The sequence below is a fragment of the Chaetodon trifascialis genome, chromosome 20 (genome assembly GCF_039877785.1).
Source record: "Chaetodon trifascialis isolate fChaTrf1 chromosome 20, fChaTrf1.hap1, whole genome shotgun sequence".
Lineage (NCBI taxonomy): Eukaryota > Metazoa > Chordata > Actinopteri > Chaetodontiformes > Chaetodontidae > Chaetodon > Chaetodon trifascialis.
In genome coordinates, this window is record NC_092075.1 from 11,131,472 (window position 1) to 11,148,701 (window position 17,230).

General features: G+C 41.5%; 1 protein-coding gene across 1 annotated transcript; it reads right to left on the reverse strand.

Annotated features, from left to right (window-relative positions):
* Positions 1–5,192: 5,192 nt before the first annotated feature.
* LOC139348487 (anthrax toxin receptor 1-like) lies at positions 5,193–16,939 on the reverse strand. Its single transcript, XM_070988659.1, has 18 exons — positions 16,661–16,939; positions 14,143–14,214; positions 13,980–14,051; positions 13,789–13,870; positions 13,633–13,666; positions 13,259–13,338; positions 12,787–12,855; positions 12,627–12,707; positions 12,465–12,525; positions 12,108–12,206; positions 10,938–11,007; positions 10,623–10,701; positions 10,040–10,135; positions 9,912–9,953; positions 9,728–9,820; positions 7,178–7,336; positions 6,319–6,399; positions 5,193–5,579 (listed from the first exon to the last, which is right to left on the reverse strand). Exons 1-18 carry the CDS (start codon positions 16,813–16,815, stop codon positions 5,202–5,204), a joined length of 1,803 nt encoding a protein of 600 aa, XP_070844760.1. The 5' UTR covers positions 16,816–16,939; the 3' UTR covers positions 5,193–5,201.
* Positions 16,940–17,230: the final 291 nt, after the last annotated feature.

Consider the following 17,230-nt stretch of genomic DNA (forward strand, 5'->3'; position numbering starts at 1 on the left):
TTTACATTTAGATGACGGATTGTGCCTTTAATATCAGCGGCGTGATTGCAGGCCTCTGGTGCTGCGAAAGATACCAAACATGTCGCTACGAGCCAAAGAAATCATTGTAAATGAAGTGTAATGGTGTGAAACTTCTCACACAGTTGAGCGACAAAAACAATGTCTGCAGTTATTACTTTCATATTAAGAGAGTGAAAACACTGTAAACCTGCTCAATATTTCAGAAAAGACGGGCGAGTTACACAAAGTCCCAGATGGCTGCTCACTAGAGAGCATTTTACTGGAATTACTTTAGAAAATTTGGAATGGCTGTAATGAGTTCAAGCTCAATTTACCTTCTTTACGGCTTAATAATTCGCAGGTGGCTGCTGCCATTTTGCCACAAACTGCACCACCTTAATGGACCTTTATAGCTCTCTTGAAAGGATTTTTTTTTAACTTGCTAATGTTTGTCTTTGCTCTCTGTATTTGAAACGACACATATCACGTCTGTGGCTCAGATTCACTGATGTCTTGCAGCATGAGGTCAGACGGCCTTCTCAAAGAGGTGCTGAAGACACAGAAAAACCAAGAGCATCTCCACCCGGCTGAGTTTTTAGTATGTTTCTCCGTAAAGCGATAAGATTTCAAATGAAGCTTCAATTTTTTTTATTTTTTATTTTTTTCTTGTGTACTTTGGCACTTGGACTTTTTTGTAAACCGTGCTGCCAAATACAGCTAACAGTATTCGCATATTTATGTATTATCTGGCTATTAATATTGGACATTAGGAAACTAAACTTTAAACTGTATTTTATTAAAGATTTGGAAACATAATGGCATTCTGGTCATTTCCTTCTCTAAGGCACCGTGTTTGATTCTGGTTCAGGAACTTTGTCACATGCTGTCTTTCTTTGTCACGTTCATGTTTACACTGTCTCCTTCTCCTTTATTCTAATAAAGGTGATTATAAGATAGCAGTGCAGATCCAGATTTTCATAGCTGCACCTGAGATCGGGACATGATGGCAAATGCCTGTTTTTAGGTTTACTTCTCGACGATGACGGGCCCCTGTTCCTCTGTATCTAAGCTGCTGCAGGATGTTGTTGCTCCACAATCTTGTCCTCAAAAAAATGTCATTCAGAGAACTCGGAAACAGGCAGGCCAAAGGTTCAGTCTTCCCAGGAAAGTTTTTAATTTATCTTCACTTTTATTCATAGCAGATTAAACAAAAATGCAGAGGTAAAATGGAAAGAACTAAATGAAACTATAAACACAAGTGTCTGCTGTTACATGAGTAATCTTCATGTCAGGCAGAGACCCCAATAAACCGGCACGAAAACATGCTTCAAACCTGAGCTTGAGTGAAAAATGAGCTGCTTGTTTTCATTCAGCAGTACGTAAAACATCATGTGATCTCAGATTTAGTAAGAGGTTCATTGTCCTGAACTTGGGATGAGAAGAGTGTGTGGAAAAAGAGGAGCACGAGCCAGATCGGAGCTGATTTCACCAGAGTAAACATGTCAGGAGCTGTGTACGTGATTGGAAATAGATAAGTCTGAGACATATTGGCTCAAGGCTGTGCGCGAGCTCCGCTGTGGTTCATAAACCTGCACTGTTCAGCTGCGTGACGTCAGTGATTGCCATTGTTTGAGCAGCCAAGGTAGACTGTCACTGCCCAAGCCTGGTTAAAGTTAAATCAATGTGCTGTACGGGGTTATTCTCTGATGTTACCGATGGCGCTGTGCTGTGAGATTTCGAACACGGGACATAAAAGGGCGGGTGGATCTAAAAATTAGTCAAGGGAGATCAAGAAGGAAGGCTGATTTGATCATTTGTGTGTTGAGAAATACTGAAACATATTGAGGAAATTAACAGAGGAAACACGTTGCAAGTGATGGAATGTGTTTTGCAATACCAGCAAATTTTACTTAAAGTAAAAATAATTGTACTCGTGCAGTAAAATGGTTCCTGTCAGTGTTTTACTGTCATATCTGATGTTTCTGGGTTAATATTACTGCATTTTAGTGCTGTAGATGTTAAGCTCATTGCAACTACTTTATAAACTGTTGGGTAGTTTAATGCGTCATATTCTATTAGATCAACAAATGTTTGTGGCGTCACTGTCCTGTGAAAACCACAAATGTGTAAAAAGTCAACGTTTCATGAGCTCAGAAAAACAGCCTGTTTTCCAGCTCATCCAGGAGGCCGCACATTTGGAGATACGTGGTTTTCACTGGACAGGATAGGTCGACATATTGTAATCTGAGAGGTAACTAGTAACTAAAGCTGTCAGACAAATGTAGTAGAGTAAAAAGGAGTAAAAAGTGTAATGTTTGCCTCTGAGATTTAGTGGCAGTACAGAGTTGCATAAAATGGAAAAACACAAGTAAAAGTACCTTAAATTTGTACTTCAGTAAAAAAAAGGATTAAGAATAGACAAAAATACTTCTAACTGATCCCAAATGGTCATATGCTTTCAGTAGGAACGCATAATAAAACATTAAGTGAACCTCAGCTGTTTTGTCACTGCTTGCTGATGACTGCTGAAGTGTTAAGCTGTGTAAATACCTCTTCCAGATCTCCATGGCATCATAGTTGGATTTTGATTTTATTGTCTGCCTTTTATCCGACTGCCTCCACTCCTGGCAGTTTTCTCAGACACGCCTCCATGAGCTCACTGCCCACAGGACTGCAAGTCCGTCTGTGTGCGTCTGTGCAGGCATTTCCAACCGAAGAAAGGACTGAAACTGGAATACACATGGAAAAGAAATAACAGGGGTTATTTTAGTAGCTCTGAGCGGAATAAGAGTCAGCTGACTGGCTGCTCGGCTTGTTGCATAATCTCAAAGTCTGACTTACATTTTTGTATTTAGAATATGCATCTTACCCAAAATAGGAACTATTTACTCCAGATATTTAGAGCACTGCTATAAAGAAGTCATTTCACTTCATTCATCCCTCTATTAATCCATCCACATGTTAGCTGGATGCACATTTCCTGCCAGAGCAGAGCAAAGCAAAGCAGAGCAGATGTGAAACATTTCTCCAGTTTTTCCAGAAGCTTCTCATTGTGCCCAAAGTATGTTCATATGGAGACATGTGGGGACATCTTTGACAGGTGTAACAGCCCCCTCATGTGCAGGTAAACTCCTTGACAAGAAGCCTTATTTCAGTCGCTGGTATCCACAAATACATCGTCTAAAGTTACAAGTGAATGCAGTACACAATGTACAGAATCCCTTTAAAGCAAATACTTTGCTCAAAGGAGGGTTCATACATTCTATTGCATTTAGTTTCACTGTTAGGACAAAGTCTTTTTGTGGCCCTGCACAGCCCCACAGGTGTTTTCAATTCCTCCTGCTGATTGGATCCCTGCTCAGGTTGAAGACGGGTGGAGCTATACTGAGCATAACACGGTGTCGCCAAACTTCATGCAGTAATAAAAGTCCTGGGCTGTGTCGGACGTCCCTCCCTGTTCGCTATATAGTGCACTAAATTTAGCGGCCTGCATTTTATTTGAGAGTGAATTCTGAGTGAAAAATGAATGTGTGAAGTAGTCCCCTCGCAAATTCATGCAGCAGACATTTTGACTGACCAGAGTGGGAAAAGCACAGGTGATATTCAGGTGTGCCAACATTGTGACGGCGAGCCAGAACGGACAATAGCAGGACCCTGAAACTGAAGCAGCTAAATGGAATTCAGCCATCATTCATTTTATTCTCTGCTGTACATGATGAGTGATTTCAGACACGTCCCAGCATCTTTTTAACAGGTGAGTCAGGGAGATGACACAGATTGTACACAGAGGATTGAACAGAGGCTTCATCTAATCAGCCAGAATAAGTGAAAACACCAGCAGCTGGTGACGGTTCGGTGATCTGTGGGCTGCAACGTCTGTGAGTGCAGTTCTAAAGCAGCTTAACTGGCATTAATTCATCAACTTGTCAGATATTGACAGACATCTTCCCACATGCCCTGTTGAAGCATTATCTGTGGGTTACTCCTTATATGACAGCTGTTTAGTGAGTGTTTATTTGTGATTGAGTTGAATTTTTCTATGATTAGCTTAATGTTAACCAAATCACTATCTATAGCTAGCTGTTTGGAGCTAGTGTTTCTTATTATGAAATATCCTTTGTCCCTCCTTCGGTGCATCCATCACAGTCCTGATAAAGCCTCTGAGTGGAGAAAAAAAGGGAAAATGGGAAAAACAGCTTTTTAACTATCTTTGCTCATCATATTGGTATGAACACGTCTCATCACAAGACTTCAGTCTGCCCTTCTGGCAGCTAAATAAGTCTCAGGGTGATCTTCCAGAGGTCAGATTTGTCAGTGCTACATTATTTAAGCAGCTGCTGACAGTCAGCCTCACATGCTGCCAGAGAGGTAACTCTTGTGTTTTAAGAGCTTCTTCCAGACAGCTTTACAGATTCAATTGTCTCACTTTAGGATTTATTGCTATGTTGATAATACCATCAACAGAAATGCTCAAAATCAGAAAGATGTAACTTGATTGAATATATATACATATTTAAAGCTTTCTTATTAATAGCACCAGGCTCTGTTAGGGACTCTACAAAGATCTTGTTGTCTAACTCTCCCCAAAAAAGCAAATACGTAAATGCTGAACTGTTATTTTACCTGTCCATCCTTCTTTTACCTAGAAATATTATTTAATCACCCATGGAAATCAAACATCTAATGCAAAATGATGTTATCCATATATATTTCTGTGATTTAATGAATATTCATTCACAAAATATACAGACTTGCATGTATAAAACACATGACGCAGTTGCTGAGCCACTTGATCTTCTGCTGTTTAAACTCACGATTATTGTTTTTCTCTGTACGAAGATTAGTTTCAGGTCAAAAGATATACATCAGGCAAAGCTTAACATGTTAGTTTGTACCACTCCATAGCACGTTGCAATGTCAATTTGTCTGATTTGATATTAGGAAAAAGTGTGAGAAATATAAATTGCTTAGCACCGATAGCATTTAAAAGCCAAAGCTGTGCTTGCTATACTAAATATTCACTTTCTAGACTTAAAAAAAAAAGTCTTAGTTCATGGCACATCATGCGTGAGCCATTTGTTTAGGAAAACAGACTTAAATGCTGAAAGTTTTCACACATGAGTCTGAGGCACAGTGAGAAGGTCTGTCCAGGTTTCCATCCTGAGCTCTGACCCTCCTCCTCAACTTTTTAATCATCATCATCAGTGGTTCTCATGATTGGGGCGTGGAGGAGGGCGTGACGGAGGAGGCGCTCTACACGGGGGTGGACCCTGAGGTGGAGGCGGGAGGGAGCCGGTTGGAGACGGGGGCGCAGAACCTGGGCTCGTGTTGGCTGGGGGCAGGGCTCTGTTCGGAGGGGGTGTGTACATGGGAGGGCTGGTGGAGGCCGGAGGAGGAGTGGATGGCAGAGGGGGCAGGGTTGAGGTGGGCGAAGGGGGCAAATGCATGAGGTGGCTGTCGTCTGATGGACGACGCTGGTAGCTGTGAGGCAAAGTGTAGACGGGCGTGGAAGGATGGTTGTAGATGGGATAGCGAGGAGGAGGGTAGGATTTGCTTCGGGTGAAGTTTATGCACTTGCCCTGAAATACAGCAAAAGTTGGTTCAGTGTGCAAAAAGGTCACAGGTCGCTGCAGAGGCGTGTTTTTCTGACCATCTTAACTGTGCAACGCAGGATGTAAAGACAAAAAACTGCAGTGTGCTCCATGTAAAATTCATAAATCTGTGGCACGGCGATTGGCAGGTTTACTTCCAACAGATGGAAAGAGGAAATTCTTCTGTTAGTGAGTGTCATGGAAGGAAACAGCATTCCTGCCAGCCCAGCCGTGCTGACGCTGGGAGCTGGAGGAGGGAGGCTGCATCCACTCCTAATGACTTCTGCAGACAAGAGCATTCCTCCAGACAATACTGCTGCTATTTTCATCTTTGTCTACTCACTACACCAATCTTTGGGTTTCTTTGAAGCCACTGTTCTTATAATTTGATGTGTTGACTTTTTCAAAATGTTTATTCCATGAAATAACTGAGGTTAATGTCATGGAGATAAGATTTTAATTCGGTTTCTACGCCGTCCTTTGGTCCAAACTTCCCTTATACCTCATATCCAAAGGTTGTGAATTTAAGCTCTGGCAAATTCTTAAACGTCAGCCTGCCAAAAGTTGACATAGCTGGTTCACAATCCCATTAATTGCTTTGTTTTGAATGAACGTGTGCTCATCTTACAGCTGTACAGAGCTGATGCTGTTTTTCATTACTCCATAGAGGAACTCACAGCGTCACGCTTTGACTTTTGATTACTCCGTTATCTCCGACTTGTCTCACCTTGTCTCCAGGATGAGGTCGCATCACGGACACTCTGTCATAGCCTTTTCTCAGGAATACACACAAAGCATCCAGTTTGCCCTGCAGAAAGATGATTTGACAACAGTTCACATAAAAAATGGTATATTATACCAATGAACTTTGAGAACATCCAGAATAATCACGCAATTTGTGTGCATTGGCCAGTGGTGCAGCAAAAACAATCCTTCAGAAGACTGAGCCGTGTTTATTTGTGACACTTTAAGCCCCAGATGTCTCTCTTTGATTCTTGCATTGAAAGCTTTACATGGTAGAGAGAGACAGATAAACAAAGAATGTATTTTATCAGGAATAACACCCGCTCAACCGAGTCCATATTCAGGGGTTAGCTCAGTTCATGTCTGGTTCTTATTACCATCCATCCAGCTGACTAATATGTCAGGAAACCAATTTTGTTAACTATTTCCTGGTAAGACATCAGTGCCAGAAACACTGAAAATAAAATATATTTTAGGTTATGGTGGATGGGCACCATCAGAAGGAAGAGGTCTTTAATGACAAAACTAGTTTTAAAGGTTCTGGAAAAGGCATCATGCTGCATATGACATATGTTAACATTATGTGCTCCATGACTTGAAATACATTCAATGACATTCGAGGAGCATGAGGTGTGCTTGAAAGCTCTGGAAGTGGACCCTGAGCTAAAATGTTTTTTGATAAAATATCAAAGCTAATGTAATTTAAAAAAACCAAATGTATGTCACAGATAGACATCTGGTCACCAATGACAGACTCAAACATAAGATCAAAGAAGAAGTCCTGTGTGAATGAATAAATAACTCAGTTAAAGTGAAAGAAAAAAGTGAATAACAGGGGAAACCTTGATGGGAGAGTACCACTTCTGAGGGCGGATAGATTTGTGCATGGTGTAGTAAGGCCGTGCTGGTTCAAACTCCTCTCCGGGCATCACAACACGAGCGTTTTTAGCTTTTTCCAGTTTGGCTCCTTCTTCAGTTGACCCTTTGTCTCCCCATCGGACCTGAACAGATGTAGAAGCTTTCAGTGCTGCAATCAGTCACAATGTGAGCCATTCATTTCCAGTCAAATGCATTAAAACAGGAATATTACTGCTACATCAACCATCACATCTGGTTACTCTTGCTGCCAAAGCCACTGTTTTTAACCATGATCTGTTGATTGGTTGGTTGGTCAAAAAATTCTAATTTGTCCCATACTTTGGTTTACGACCAAATACCTGGAAAAATTCGGCCCATCAGGCTCAACTGTACTTTTAGGGCTAATTAGCAAACGTTAGCATGCTGACACACTAAACTGAACGATATGGTGAACGTGGCATCAGCATTTTAGCGTTGTCATTTTGAGCATGTTAATATGCAACATTCTAGCACTGCCTCTGCATCTGCATTCAGTGACTGAAACTGTTGTAAGTAAAATTAAACTTTGCAACAACTTGCTGCATAATTGTTATATATAAATGATTACTCCTCATATTTCCTTGAGTATGCAGATGTTCGCAGCATGTCTACATGGAATTTGATTAAACCCAGTCCTCTGAAAACCACAAGAAAACAGAAGTTGGCTCCCTTTCCTCAAAGTTTACTTGTGTCAATTTATTTTCCACAGTTTCAGATTTGGCATTTTTCTCAAACCTCTGACAGAACATGTACCGTAGCAATTCCCTTTGAACCTGTTTTATGGCATAAAACATGAAATTCACCAAGAGAGCCACTGACACAGGTAGTCTGCCCACTCAAAGGAAAAGAAAGTTTAACAAAAAGCTTTTTTTAGCAACATAATTACCTCGATGCTTTCAGAGCCACTAAAAAAAGCAAATGTCAAATGTCACACAAATGTCAGGAATGATCCATCATATCAAGAGTGAAACCAGTACTGTCAAAGCAACCTTGGAAGTTCATTACTGGGATTTGCTCTGTCGCAGCTGCCACAGACAAGCCACAAAGACTTTAGCTTGGCAGAGAAAGCGCTTAAATGAAGCTGTGCATATTTTCCATTGCTCTGTTTGGAAGCGGTGCCGCTTCAAGTTCACAGCACAGACCCCGCTGACCACACTGCACTGCAGTCTGTAAAGCGCTTCACACCGAGAGGTTGACCTCTGTCTCCTTGACCCTCTTCCTCTTAGACAACAGCCACATATGGTCCCTCTAGACCCACAAACGTCTCATTTCTGTTGTTCACCTCATGATCAACTGACGGCTGCTCTCGGGTATCGTGCAGCTCAGATGTCGGACTGCTTCTCTTGACGTCATGACTCCGAACTTTTCTTTCCACTGCTTTTCCACCTTTCCCTTTATTTCCTCACAGAAACTGAGGTGCTTACTTTCACCATCTTATGCAGCAAAATGCACGCCTTTGCAGAAGATTTCACTGACACGCAATCTCTCATTTCTCTTAAGACCACAACAAACAAATCATGCAAACTTGCATGATTCAGCAGCTAACATACATCTTCGCCACTGGGCCTTAAAACAGTCCAGCACTTTCTATCAGACATTCATAGATTTGTTATCCTTGCAGTTTTAGGGGCCAGATGGCCACATCTCAACTCTCACTGGCTTCCAAACTCGCCACAACAATAAAGTGACTCAGTCTCTTCCAGCATGGACCTGCATAGTCATCTCTTTTAAGGAATGAGTCGCTTCCTGTTGCCCTTTGTATTCCTGCTGTACTTGTGTTTGATCTCGCTCCCGTCTCTCAACAGCTCCCAAATGGCCAAACGGGAGATTCAAGATTGCCACGTATTTCGTCAATGAACCTGAAGCTGGGTTGAACCTACATTTGTTTCTATTTAAACATTTTCATATTTAATACTGAAAGAAGCAGAATGTTGTTACACTACTAGCATATATATAGAAACAAGAGATGATGGTTCAGTGTAGATTCAATGTGAGAAAGTCACCCAGTGAAAATAATGATCGAGATGTTTTTAAGATGACTCCTGGTCAGGGTGTTTGCTCCTAAATGGAAAACTCATGTTTAAACCCTTTTGCTGTGTGACAGTTGTTTCAGCCTGTTTATGTTTGTGTTGCATTAACTGTTGGAACAATGTTTTTATGTTGCCCTCTTGGCTGGGTTTCTCTTATAAATACTTTGGTTAAATAAAGGAAAATGAAACGAATTACACATGTAGCATATACTTTGGTTTTCGTGATTTCTGTATCATCAATAGATTCCTTTATACTGTCTCCTATGACCCCTAGTTAGCTGAATTTGTCCCTGAGTATAGTGCTTGAGTAAATGTACTTAATCACATACATATAATAACTCTTGTGTACAGAACGAACATTTGGCATACTGAACACTATGTTTCAATAAATTTGCATGATAATGACCACATTTTGATTTATTCGCTGGCTGTATATGTATACAGGTTGCCTTTCTCCCTTTCTACCTCCATTCTCTTGATGCCTCCGACTCCTCGTCCTCCGTAGTACGAGGCATCCACTGTGGGCCACCTCTTCTTGGGAAAACCATCCTCATCATCCTAAAGAGGAAGGAAACGGTACTCATGTTTAAAGCAAATAGATAAGACTAATATGAGTGCCATGTTGTCATTAAGAGGTGAGGACACTTACAGAGATGTCCTCTATTACTGGAGGAGGCGGCTCATGAATGACCTGCAAAAAAAAAAATAAAAATAAAATGTATTGTAAGCTTCAAAGAATGGCTGAGAGAGTCAGAGAATCCAAGATGGCTGACGTACCACAGTGCAGCAGAGGGGCCAGAACCACCACAGCAGAGCGATGGTGAGCAGGAGCATCAGGATGAGCAGAGCTATGGCCACAAAGGTCCCATCAGACTAGAGCGGAAAGTAGATATGAGGACATGAACGGCGTGAGTTGCAACCACTGATTTCTGTGGTCACAGTGAGCTGTGTTAGCTGGACAAAATGACAAGAACACCACGTGAAATTTCGTACAAGTAGACTCCCTCTGCAGAGGACATTATGGATCACTTTAAAATGTTACAACATCTCGTCAGCATCAAGGTCGCTAATGAAATGCATCAAACTGAGGCAGGAGGTCAAGCTGCTGAAGCTGCAGACGTGTGTGACAGCAGATAAACTGAAAGATACTGCTGATGCCTTTAGGAACTAAAGAGCCCATGGTGACAAAGTGTTTCTGTGATGCTGTGATTCTGGCCAGCAATCAAATAATGCAGTACATGATTTACTGTGCTAGTAGCGAGGAGGAAACATTCAGCATCCTTAAGTCAAAGTCTAGACTGAAGTCCAGAGTTTACTGTGTTCAGCTTGTTATTACCATCTTGTTCTGCATAGCACTTACACAGGTGACTGCAGTGATCGTTACAGAGCTCGATATAAAGCTCAGGCCATTGTTCATGCTGACATGGAGAGTGGCGGACCTGTTGAAAGTGAGTGAATGACAACGATTGTTATGAATGAAAAATATCAGCTTTTTCCAAAATCTTTCCAAAATTTTCTGTGCATTGTAAAAATTGTACAGATTGCTTCCACTATCATGAGAAGTGCAGTGTTGTGGGTCACGAAACTGTGATGCTGACATGAAGTTATTATTTTAGTTAGTGCCTAATTCAAGCCAGACGCCCTTGTCTGTGAACAGTTGGCAGTAATCACTTACGTCCCCTGTTTTTCCAGAACGGGAGCAGGGCACAAAAGGTAGACATCTCTCACCACCAAAGGTCTTTTCACTGTGGAAGCAGAATTAGCATGAAAATGTGTATCGTGGTATGCTGTAATGAGAGTATACCGTGTGTCCTAAGATAAATAACTATAGAAAATAGTGAAACTGATGCAAAGGGAAAACCTCACTTGACTTTTCTCTAGCAGTCCTGAAACTTCAGTAGATTCAAGCCTCAAAATATTCTTTTTGTTATTAAATTCCTGGACTTCCTCTCCTTATGGAAAATGAAGCAAATGAGGGAGGGCTGCGGTTTATTTACCCTGACAGAGTGAGTGTCTAGTGTGCGCAAAGACAGTGCTCGTCACTGATGAGATCCACATTCCCCTTTAGACATCTGAGAAGCACTGAGCGTTAAACCAGCTGATCCAAAGCAAGATGGTGCTGATGGTTTTTGGGGGAGGACGGGGATTTAAATCATTGCGAGCCACAAAGAGCTGCCTCCCCAACCCATCCCCATCTGCGTCGGCCAAAACAAACTTTGCACAATGATGGCTGCTGAAAAACTGCTGCTTTTCTATTCTGTCTATTAATAGTTGGATGAATTTTATGGGATGTTTGGATTCACACACCTACGATGTAGATCTCTACTTCATAATACAATTTGGATAAACTGGTGTAGTCCACCCACTATTAAAAATGTACGTATAAGATGCAGCACTGCAAGCTGCAAAACCAAATCAGTTAGCAGAAAAATGCTAACATGCTCCACGGGGCTGAGAGGAACTGCAGAGTCAGGTGATAATTTGATATGGGTTTATCACTATCAAACATAAACCCAGTGTGATGTCACCCATTGGTTTGTGGGCTACGATTTTGAAGCCTCAAGTTTGGCATTATGGTCATCGCCATCTTGGTATTATGGAACCAGTAGTAACCATATTACTACTCATTGCTAAGCCTCTACCTGACTGGATCTGAGAACCTGAAGACGCGCCCTGATAGTGACCTAAAGCATACCCTGCTTTATTGTCTATTTTACTCTAAATGGGACCATAATTAACAAAATAAACATTGTGCTGTATTGCAGAAGATTTGAAGCTGGTGCTTGAGAGTGTGAATACCACAGAACTAAAACCTGTGAATGAAAACGTTGGAGTATGTACTTACTCAAGGTAACTGTGTCATTGATGCGAAAGCTGCAGAGAACTTTCTGTACATCTCGGGCATGGAGGAAACCATTTCCTTTGACGACCACCTGGAAGGATTCTGAAGTGGGATTAAAGTGAGCATTTATGACATATCTCCTCAAAGCGGGTTATGTGATTTGTGCAATGTTTTTGAAGACGCTTGTGTGGAGTCATCAATATATCAGTGAATATGCTGTATATGATAAGCTTGTATGTACAAACTTGATTCCAAAAACATTAAAAATATTGTCTTTGTACTGTTTTCAGTTGAGTATATGTCGAAAAGGATGAGCTGATTCTGTTTCTGAGGGTTTCCTCTGTGGTTGTGTCTCTTTACCTCCTTCACAGATGCTGGATGGCTCTACAGCGAGGATCTCAATGCAGGATCTCTTCAGGATCTGAAGAGAAAAATAAAAATCTAAAAACATGTATGTAAATATGTAATCACAAACATGCATCTTTCGGGGTTATTACACTTTCATGCTTGCGTCTTTCGTACCGAATCAATGACCCCTTGCAGCGCCTCAAATCCATCATTCACAGGGAAGACGTGGTCCTTGCTGTCAGCTATCGTCGAAAGCTGTCAAGAAACGTGACTGGATGATTTTATACGTCTTATTGTTTAGTCAGCTGCTTTATTGGTTGACAGATTGATTTACCTGAGTTTCATTGAAGTCTTTCACTCCCACGCAGTATACAGTGGCGCCCAACTGGCGCGCTCTGCTGGCCTGATTTACAACAAGACATTAAGTAAACAAACAAACAAACAAACAAGAAATAAGCTGCAGGGAAAAGATGAACGCTCACTAAATCACAGTGGGGAGACTACGCTTTATGGGCCCGAACTTCAAACTTCAACTTTTTCCACATGTGGCCGTGCCTCCACCAGTGATGCTAATGTTCTGCCATTGACAGCTGCTGGAAAACATCTGCAGTGACATCACTAACAGGGGTGTGGCCACAAGCACAACAAGCCTGCAAACACTTCCTGCCATTTGTAATCCAGTGAGGATTTACCCTTTAAATTAGATTAAGTAAAACTCTGTTGTAAGCACTGACTCGTGCTTAAATATGATGTTTAAAATGTGCACCATTCATTTCAATGCAAAGCTGAGCTGGTTTTCACGTCACCTCTCTTTGTGCCAGGTCAAACTGATTCTCCCTCAGTTCCCCGTCCGTCAGGCCGATGATGACGCTGGCTGTGCGGTAACCTGAAAGTCAGAGCCAGATTGGACAAAATCAGACATTTAAATAATGTTACAAAATCCTTCTCATTTCCAGTGGAAGTCATTTTCTAAACGTATTTTTCAAAATAATAATCAGTGTGAGCCAGTTGAAAAACATATCTAAAAACACAATTGTCATGTGATGGAGAGGGCAGACGAGGTTTTTGTTATTTCTTTCCGATGAGTCTTCCATCTGTTTGAATTGACTTCTGATGACTGGATAACACTCAGCGAGCAGAAGGACTGATTAAGTGTTAAAAAGGAAAATGTTCTACGCACCATCTCCAGTGCCGTAGTATATTTGCTCGCTGGCCTGCGGGAGAAGTTTTGAGGCGTCAGTGGCTATAAACTTAAACGAGTCTCATTTTAACAAAAGTTAGATGCCAGGCTTGGGTGAGCAGGATTAGTTTCCCATTGACTTAGCAGATGGCTTACTCTTTGAAAACCTCTGTGCATGAAGGTGTCTCCGCCCGGCTGCACCATCCTCAGCTCCTCCAGACCAGCCCGAATCTGCTCTCTGATCAGTCACGTATTCCAGAGAATAAAAATGCATATTAATTGAAATACAGGATTAAACTATTAAATACCACATGTTAATGTTTGAGTGAGGTTGTGTCTGTTTGTACCTGTCCTCTGTCAGTGCCATCAGAGTCCTTCCTTCTGTTGAAAATACAATAAAGGACATCCGCAGCTGAGGACTGGAAAAAAAGAAAAACACACAACTGTCATGTCTCATAATCTATTATTTTGCTCTTTCTTTTTAGACCAGATGTCTGTGTGTGGACCTACCTGATAAACTTGTGAGCCAGGTGGTCGACAAAGTAATATATTTCATTCCAGTAGTGTTGCACACTGCCTGACCTGAGACCAAGAACGAAGGAAGAAAGGCCAATTAACGATCTTATTGATTCATGAAAATACAATTCCAGTTTCTATGTTTCTATGTCATGCAGCACTCCAGAACGGTTTATTTCATGACTCCTGTGGAGATGTTTGAAGATAAGCAAATACAGGTTAAGTTGTAACTATAGAAAACACTGCATACTTTGCATCTATTCTTTGCTGCAAACATTTAAAAGAACTGATTTAGTATTGCACTTCCGTGCAGTTAAAGGAGCTCTTGCAAGCCCTTTTACTGTAAGTACAAAATGACTGCATCATTGCAGTGCATTTACATTGCAGTTTAATACAGCACTGCATCTAATGATGATTTTCATCATTAATTCATCAGCTGAGTCTATAAAATGTCTGAAAACAGAGAAAATGCCTTTTAGCCCAAAGTGACATCTTCCAGTTGCTCATTTTGCCTTCAAAAACCGAAGTATTTACTCTCATATAAGGCACAGACAAGCAGGAACTTTTAACATCAGAGAGGCTGGAATTGGCTATTATGTATTTTTTGATTTAAATGATTAATTGATTATCAAAATTGTTGAGTAAAATACCTGCACCTGAACAAAAGTACTGCATTTAGCCACGAGTTACAAACAATGTAGAAGTCTTGTGATGTGTTCAGATGCCAAAATCTACTGATTTGTTGAACTGTGGCTGCTTTTTGCATACTTGTTGTGCTGTTGCATGATTTTACATGTGGTGTATATAGGTGGAGTATGAGCCCATTTTTGCATTCATCATGGTGAAACTTCACAGAGAGAGAGAGAGAGAGAGAGAGAGAGAGAGAGAGAGAGAGAGAGAGAGAGAGAGAGAGAGAGAGAGAGAGATTAGCCTTTGTGTTTCTTTTGGATTGCTGATGCTTAATATTTCTCTCCTCACATGTGGCTTCACAGCTCATTTTCAAATTCCAAGCAAAAGCTGAAGTGCCACGTCACTTTCTCGGATGAGCTCAGCTTCACTTCGTGTCCTGATTTTGAAAACAGGTGCAGACTCAACAAAAGAATCAGAGGAAGCTTTTAGATCAGAAGTCAGTAATTAAATAGAATTGAGAAGCAAAATATGCAAAAGCTCCGCAGCCTCTTCTCACGCTGCACTGCCTCTCCTCTTCTTCTCGCTGGCCTTATGTTTTCATTTATCCTGTGATGTGAGTCCCAGTGCACAGACAGCCAAAAACTCGGGATCGTTGGAACATCTGGCTCCAATGGAGAAAGGGTTCAGCTGACTGAAGTGAGAGAGCTGAAGCTGGGACATGATGTGGACTCCTGTCTGTGAAACGTGGCCACAGTTGGACAACAGGAATCCCTGCAGTGCACTTTATCACTGAAGAGAATGCATCAGCGATTCATCACTGTGTAAACACACTGTCAGCTCTTACTACTTTTAAGTTCCTCATACTCAATGTTGACTATGACTGGGCCTGCAAAACAACATCACATGACTTGACGTGACCTGTTCAGGGGCTTCATCTTAGCTTCATGACAGTTTAACGGACGGTGTAATTTAACCCGTATGACTGCGCTCACATTCAAGCCTCGACAAAGCTGCTCCTTTGTTTGTACCTCAAATGATGCAGTACTGTAAATAGAGCACAAGCACTTAAAATTAATCTGCAACTATTGTGAGAAGTAATAATAGTTTAAGCTTTTTTCAAGCAAAAGTGCCAGACTGTCAGCTTCTCCAATATGAGAATTCACTGCTTTTCTCTGTTTTATGTCATCGCAAACTGGATATCTTTGGGTTTTCAACTGTTGGTCAGGCAAAACAAGATATCTTAAGACCTCATCTGGGACCCTACGAGATGGACAATTTTCACAATTATCTGATATTTTACAGACCAAACCACTGTTAGATTAATTGAGAAATAATCAGCAGATTCGTCAGTAATGAAACTCTTGACATTGAATTGCAATGCTATTGACTGGTTTACTCCTCAGTTCAACAACTGGAAAATGGTGGAGCTCTGAAATGTTGTGGTGGATGCACGCCACACACCGAACCACAAGAAATCAACAGATCTGATGACTGAATGTTTCTGATTTAACCTTCAGCAAAGCTCTCTAACATGCTACCTTGAGCACAAAGGAAAGTTCAAATACACATGCGTTGTGTATCTGCATATAGACATGTGTGACCTGGGTTGACAAGTCTTTGTTCGTATCACTCACATGATTGTTTTTCTCTGTAGTGAGCCTGAAACCGGTGCTATTTTGATGTAGACCAATACTTACAATCAACAAGCTCAAAGTTGCTGCTTATAGTACAGTGGCACATATTTTTCATGCAAGTAGCAGCCCATTAATGCCTCTAGAGATCACCTTGACTGTTTGCACCTGTGTCTTCAAAACAACCTCAGATGAGTCATGCACCAAATATTAAAAGCCTTCTTCTGTAATGCAAAAGTAGGAGCACTCACTTATCCAAAACAAAGTACAGGTCAAATCCTCCGTAGCATGATGACCCTGCCTCCCTCCTGTCATGGATCTGTCCTGCACCACCAGCCACCAGGACCGCCACCAGCATGCCCAGTTCCACACTGAGCAGGACCTGCCTGCACCAGCACTGGGACATCACCCCAAGGTTAAGAGAAAGCACCAGATCAACCAAAGAAGAAGGTCAGTAGTTGGAGATTTTTGCCCACTTTCTCCTCTCACAGCACTCTGATGGAGTCAGCCATGCTGTGCAGAGCGATCTCCAAGGCTTTAAACGCTCCTCTCTGGATCAGAGTCCCATCTCCTCAGCAGCAGATGTGTGCTGGCAGAGGAGGAGTGAAGCTGGTGGGACTGAGTCTTCCTCTCCCTCTCTCTCCACACTTAACCATTTTAACACACAGCACCATGAGATCACATCAGCGAAATAATAAAAAAGCCTCAGTGGGTGAGTTACTGTGTTGTCTGAATGACGCTAAAGTTTTACAGACATTTGCTCTTGCAAATACTTTTTTTTCTTTCACTTTTCTTGCAGGTTTACTCAATTCTACAGCCTA